Here is a 7,078-nt window from a genome sequence, read left to right on the forward strand (position 1 = left end):
ATAATTTCCGCTTGTTTATCGTTTGCGAAAACGCCGGGCACCCCTGGTAACTTCTGGACTGACAGGAACTTCCAGACTGCAACGCCGCAGAAGCAGTCCAAAAGTTACTGCTATTGTAAGTGGATGTGCTTTTTCGAAATTTGTCTGGGAAAACTTGTAAATGGATTTGCTTTTTCGAAATTTTTTTGGGAAAACTTGTAAATGGATTGAAAATTTTGCAATTAAAACTGTTTTTTAACTGCAATTAAAATTCTGCAGTTTACACTTCACTTGATCAGTAGATTAAACCTTCTGCAAGTATGCGAAAGATCAATCCCAAGGATAAATATTCTCACCACGAAACCATTATTCTTGACTTTAAGTTTCGTATCACGTGTTTTCGATGGGAGTCCAACGGAAATTCATTGGAATCTCAAAGTACTCAACACTTTCGTAAAAGTTAAAGCCTTCCCCGCGTGTGAGACTGTGACTACTTACTGAAGGTTGACGGAGTTTTGACTACCGGTTGGCCTAGCCTACATGTAGCCTGAGTTACTTAAAAACCAGACCAAAAATAGGCTCAGTGCTTCATTCACTAGAAAAGTTTGATTTTAACTTTCATGAGATACATAAAATATAGTCAAAGACTATGTTCGTCAACTACAATTCAAGACAAGCGGCTAACACGTCAGCCTTCAAATGCAAACTTTGCACGATGTATTAAGGCAGTGGTTCCCAACCGGGGGGGGGAATTCCCCACTCGGGGGGAATTTTGCAATTTGCAGGGGGGAATTTGGTTCAACCTTTTTTAGCTTTTAAGCCTAATCTCTCGTATACGCTAAAAAACTATCTAAACTCTTTAAGTGCAAATTTGATATCGACATTGTTCCTCTGTACAAAACCTTTAAAATCAGTAAATATTTTTCGCTGAAATCTCCCGTTCCGCAGTCTTTTCGTTCCAACATTGTCTACAAATTCACTTGTTCGTGCGACACGAACATGACATACATAGGTATGTCCACAAGACACTTGGTAACAAGAGCAATGGAACACCTAAATTTAACAGACATCAATAAACACAGTACAATGAAAGACCACATTTATGCCTGCAGTATTTGTTCCAACATCAAATTTACATTAGATTCATTCAAGATAATTCGCAACTGTCAATCAGAGTTTGAAACTAAAATTCATGAGGCACTCCAAATAAAGCAGCACAACCCCAGGCTCAACAAACAATTATTCGCTGGAGGGGCATCTTTTTTGTTGAATTTGTATTAGCTTACGTTTATTTTATGTTATGTTGTCCGCTCACTATCTTGTCTCATGACCACACTCCCGCATAATTATGACAGATTGCTACCACCTTTTGTGTTTGTTCGTCAGTTGTTGCTTGTACGCAGGTCAGTGCAGTTTTATTGAATTTCAGTCATTTATTATTAACATTTCACGAATAATTGTTTTGTTTACATGAATTAAGATATTTTCCTGAAGAGGGCAGAAAGTTTTGCCGAAAACGTTTGAAATTATGTATCTATTTCATTTCTGTATTAATTTTGAATTATGCAATTCAATGTTATTAAGTTGTTATTGATTGTCTGTCTATAACTCTCGATTATTTAAGCAACTGTAGACTGACGTGGATGTAGACCTTCAAGTAGGCCTACTTCTGTTTTATGCAAATGCTCGATGGCTTTCAAGAGGAAACGTAACCAAGCGAGTGTTTGAACTCAGAGACGAACTTAAATTACTTTTTGAACTTCAAAGGAAATTAGAATTTGTTTCATTGCTGAAAGATGGATTAGATGCCTTGCTTATTTGGCTGATATGTTTGTTACGGACAATTTTCATATCAAACGTCATATAAAACCGTTCAGGTCTACTGAATCTTGGCGTCTGACGTAATGGACTATTGCTGAAAATGAGCAGATTGCAAAATCGTTTGCAAGACCTGTAAAACATTTGCAGCATAACATTACATCATCGTTAAATTGGGATGGACGACAAATGGCTCCTCGTGCCCCATCCTGTGAGTACCATCTGCTTTCAACCAGATGAAAAACGAAATTTGTCAACAAAGAGCCTCCACTCGGACGGCACAGCTGCAAGGGGCAATTGATAAGTTCAGACGCCCCACCATTCTGCAGCTCAACATAGAAGGCTACACAACAAGCAAGACCAAAGTTGTGGAGCAGCTTGCCCATACCAACCGGGCACTCGTCATCCTCCTCCAGGAGACTCACTGCACTTCTGCAGATAGGCTAGCTATTCCCAACTACACGCTAGCCGGGTCTACCTTAAGCAGGAAGCACGGCATTGCCACGTTTGTGCATGAGAGCCTGAAGTGGACGTTTGTCGACCAATCTCCAACTGATGCCGAGATTGAGTGGGTGTGCATATGTATCTCAGACTGCAACATCGTCAACATCTACAAGCCCCCACCCTCGCGAATGTTGCCATCATCCCTTCCAACGTTCTCCTCCCCCAGTCTCTACGCTGGCGACTTCAACTGCCAGCACATCGACTGGGGCTACAACAACACAAGCAGCGACGGATAATTGCTGGCTGACTGGGCCTCTACAAACCATCTTGCCCTCCTATTCAATCCAAAGGAACCAGCCAGTTTCCACTCCGGCCGCTGGGAAACAGGGACAAACCCTGACTTGGCCTTCGCGAGTGTCGACAGCTCTCTTCCAGACAGACGTGTGCTTGAGAAGTTTCCGCGGTCCCAACACCGGGCGTTCCTCATCATCGCCCCAAAACTTGTGGCTCCTGTCCCGAGATGGTTTGCATGTCCTGGCTCAAGGTGTCTTCTAGATTTTCCCACGACTTTGTGGAGTGGAGAATTGCCAGATCGTCCGCATAAGCGTATTTTGCGGAGACCGTGGTTGGCAGGTCGTGGGTGTAGATGTTGAAAAGAAGTGGAGCCAGGACGATCCCTGTGGGACGCCGTTTTTCAGGCGTCTCAGTCTGCTTCGCCGTGGATTGCCGGTGGTGAGGGTGAAGCTTCGATTCCTGACAAGTTCCATAATCATATGGACCATATGTCGGTCAGGAAGCAGGCGAAGCAGCTTGTAAGTAAGGCCGTGATGCTATACAGTATCGTAGGCAGCTGTGAGATCTAGAAAGACAGCGCCGGCCTTCTTTTTTGCCTCAAAGCAGTCCTCGATGTCTTGGGTCAACAGTGTGACCTGATCTACGGTGGATTTTCCGCGCCGAAACCCAGCTTGCTCTTTTGGAAGGAGCGGATCGATGATTAGGTTGACGCGGGCATAGATCAGCCTTTCGAGGATTTTGAAAGGAACGCAGAGGAGAGATATCGGACGATAACTCTTTGGGTCCTCTGGTGGCTTGTGAGGCTTAGGTATCGCAACTACTAGCGCTCTTCTCCAGATTTTTGGAATTGTAAGGTGGTGCAGGCAGGAAGGGAGGAATCTACGTAACCAGGACTTGAGGGCGGGGCCAGCATGGAGCACAAGCTCAGGGCAGATCTTATTCGGCCCTGGAGACTTGTGTGGTTTCACTAGGCCGAGGGCGGTGGCGAATTCCTCTGGAATGAAATCTCCAGAGATTGTTTCTTCTTGTGGTGTTACCACTCACCACAGGGCAGACTTCCTTAGCGACAAGGCTGGATGTCTCGCGGTCCTTTGTCTTGTAGACCCCGTTCTGCAGTAGCTGGGAAGCGACGGCATTTGCAGAAACGGGGCACTGGCGAGGGGAGTTTGCTGAGCACCCAGTGAGGTTGTTGATGATGCTCCATGTTTTGCGGCTTGAGTGTGAGAAGTCGATGGTTTGGACGGCTTCATTCCATCGCTCAAGCTTCTTTGCGTCCAGCCGCTCAAGTAGTCTGGTGGCGGCGGTGTTAGAAGCAGTACCCGGGGTGGCGTTTAGGTAGGAGCGATAGAGAGCTTCACACTCAGAGTCCCAGCATGGTGTATAGCTGGTTCGATGGCCACGTGGTATTGTGGCCTTTGCCGCAATTATTATAGCATTGCAGAAGTCCTGGTATGCCTCGTCTACGTTGCATGTTTCAGGTGGTGGTAACTTTGCAGTAGACTCATTGGTCAAGAGGCTGTATTGATTCCAATCGGCTTTTTTGAAGTTCCATTGCTTCACCGGTGAATTCGGGACAGGAGGCACAAAACTTCTCAAGCACACGTCTGTCTGGAAGAGAGCTGTCGACACTCGCGAAGGCCAAGTCAAGGTTTGTCCCTGTTCCCCAGCGGCCGGAGTGGAAACTGGCTGGTTCCTTTGGATTGAATAGGAGGGCAAGATGGCTTGTAGAGGCCCAGTCAGCCAGCAATTATCCGTCGCTGCTTGTGTTGTTGTAGCCCCAGTCGTGCATGCCCCAGTCGGCATCAGTTGGAGATTGGTCGACAAACGTCCACCAGGCTCTCATGCACAAACGTGGCAATGCCGTGCTTCCTGCTTAAGGTAGACCCGGCTAGCGTGTAGTTGGGAATAGCTAGCCTATCTGCAGAAGTGCAGTGAGTCTCCTGGAGGAGGATGACGAGTGCCCGGTTGGTATGGGCAAGCTGCTCCACAACTTTGGTCTTGCTTGTTGTGTAGCCTTCTATGTTGAGCTGCAGAATGGTGGGGTGTCTGAACTTATCAATTGCCCCTTGCAGCTGTGCCGTCCGAGTGGAGGCTCTTTGTTGACAAATTTCGTTTTTCATCTGGTTGAAAGCAGATGGTACTCACAGGATGGGGCACGAGGAGCCATTTGTCGTCCATCCCAATTTAACGATGATGTAATGTTATGCTGCAAATGTTTTACATAGGCCTACCACATTTTCATCACCCAAAAAGAGGACATGTTTAGTAAGCAAGTAAAATGCCAGTGGATTTTTACGTTTAAACAATTTTTACATCTTCTTAGATGATTATAGGCCTATGTAGCAAAAGTGACAAATAAAAAACATAACATATTTACATTTATTTGTCAGATTCAGTCAATGAACATTTTGCTCTACATTTGATTTTCTCCACAGAAAACATGCGTTTTTTATTTGCGTTTTGAGCCATAGCTTATTGCAGATGAAGAATTTCTCGATCTTTAACAATTCTTTAAGAAAAATCTATAGTTCTTCAATTTTTGAGCTATTCTGTCCATTATCTAATGTAGCCTACCATCATTTAAAAAAAGCTAATGCAAGCTAGCTATCAGGTTTAAGACGCCTTTGCACTAGCTTTGGTATAGATCGAACAGTTTAACATCATCCATGCCAACATTTTTCTCTGACAGATACTTCCACACACCGCTGAAAAGCGTTATCCTATTCTTTGGTGTAAGACAGCATAAGCAATAAGCATCCAGTCAAAGGATGTGAACTCGGAAAATAAAATTAGTGGTCCATTCATCCAAATAGGCAACACAAGAGTCGAACAATAGAGTCGAACATCTGACATGGTCTTCGAGTAACACTGCCTTCGTTTGCCACAGAAATACATGTATCCATCATATCCACAGCAAGCAATGAATTGTCAACTTCAAAGTCAATAGGTAAACACTTTTCTTAAACACGGATAGCCTACTTCTGCCACAGCTCACAAAAAACATACTTTTCCTTTTTGGTATCGTTGCTTAGCCTTATTTAGCTTTCACCAAGGTCACATAAAAATAAAACCTTGTTGAAAATGATAGCAATGCAAAAAAGAGGACATTTGAGCATTTTCAAGTGTCCTCGGAGGACAATTCATTTTTTATAAAAAAAGAGGACAAATCCTCCTAAAAGAGGACATATGGTAGCCCTAGTTTTACAGGTCTTGCAAACGATTTTGCAATCTGGTCATTTTCAGCAATAGTCCATTACGTCAGACGCCAAGATTCAGTAGACCTGAACGGTTTTATATGACGTTTAATATGAAAATTGTCCGTAACAAACATATCAGCCAAATAAGCAAGGCATCTAATCCATCTTTCAGCAATGAAACAAATTCTAATTTCCTTTGAAGTTCAAAAAGTAATTTAAGCTCGTCTCTGAGTTCAAACACTCGCTTGGTTACGTTTCCTCTTGAAAGCCATCGAGCATTTGCATAAAACAGAAGTAGGCCTACTTGAAGGTCTACATCCACGTCAGTCTACAGTTGCTTAAATAATCGAGAGTTATAGACAGACAATCGATAACAACTTAATAACATTGAATTGCATAATTCTATGTTATTAAGTTGATCATTGATCACGACTACGTGAGAACAAGTTGTTCTCACGTAGTCGTGATCCTAGGAGCTGAGCGGATTCTTTGGTAAGATTTAAATCTCGTGTTAGGTCATTCAGCTCAAGCTGTGTAAGAGGCTTCGGTTGGCTTGTACTTTGCTCTGCATCCCATGTGTCTTGTTCACTTGCTTCGCTCTCTGCAGATGAAGAACACTCCACTTCACTTATTTCTCCAGGTGGTTCTGGAACAGGAATACCAGGGCCATGTGATACTGGTTTCATGGCTGAAGGAACATCAGGGTACTTCACATGTCGTTTGTTCTTCCGGTTTATTCCTGAAATGAAAAAGAACACTGATACTCTTAAATCAAACAATAAATGAAAATGCCTCCATACAGTATAAGTATCAGCATACCTTGTAAGTTGGTCATGCAACAATAACAATCGGTGACATGGTCTTTTCCTTCTCTCCATACCATAGGAATACCAAAAGGAAGGCTCTTTTTTTTCTTTAGGCTCCATAATCTCACGGTTTCAACGCATGCTCTACAACATATGTGCGGAGCAAATGCCTTGTCCTGATCGCCTAGTTTTACTCCAAAATACGCATAATATGCTTTCTTAACAAACTGCGTAATTTTTGCTCGGCGACTGTGCAGGGTGATCTTGCCACGAATATAACAGAACCTGTCTGGATCATTTTTGCACTTTCTCATTGTACTGTAAAAACAAAACTTATCATTATCACACAAACGTGCCTATACTGACGTGCACATAAGTCTTTACATAGCTAATTTCCAAATAAAATACAATAACTATCAGCTAAACTGCACACTAACCTAGCCTGTAAAAACCAGTTCAGATGTTTAACTTTTCAAGAATCAGGTGCATTCGTTATGTTTTTCTCATTGTGATGTCACTGAAGTTTCATCAAAACTTAAT

The 7,078-nt window shown here is 43.1% G+C and overlaps 1 protein-coding gene across 1 annotated transcript; it reads right to left on the reverse strand.

The window, feature by feature from the left end:
- Nucleotides 1-6,151: 6,151 nt before the first annotated feature.
- Nucleotides 6,152-6,861, reverse strand: LOC145788340 (uncharacterized). The gene is made up of 2 exons (XM_082600120.1): nt 6,552-6,861; nt 6,152-6,471 (listed from the first exon to the last, which is right to left on the reverse strand). Exons 1-2 carry the CDS (start codon nt 6,850-6,852, stop codon nt 6,152-6,154), a joined length of 621 nt encoding a protein of 206 aa, XP_082456246.1. The 5' UTR covers nt 6,853-6,861.
- Nucleotides 6,862-7,078: the final 217 nt, after the last annotated feature.

Source organism: Aplidium turbinatum, chromosome 1 (assembly GCF_918807975.1).
Source record: "Aplidium turbinatum chromosome 1, kaAplTurb1.1, whole genome shotgun sequence".
In the NCBI taxonomy this organism is placed as follows: Eukaryota; Metazoa; Chordata; class Ascidiacea; order Aplousobranchia; family Polyclinidae; genus Aplidium; species Aplidium turbinatum.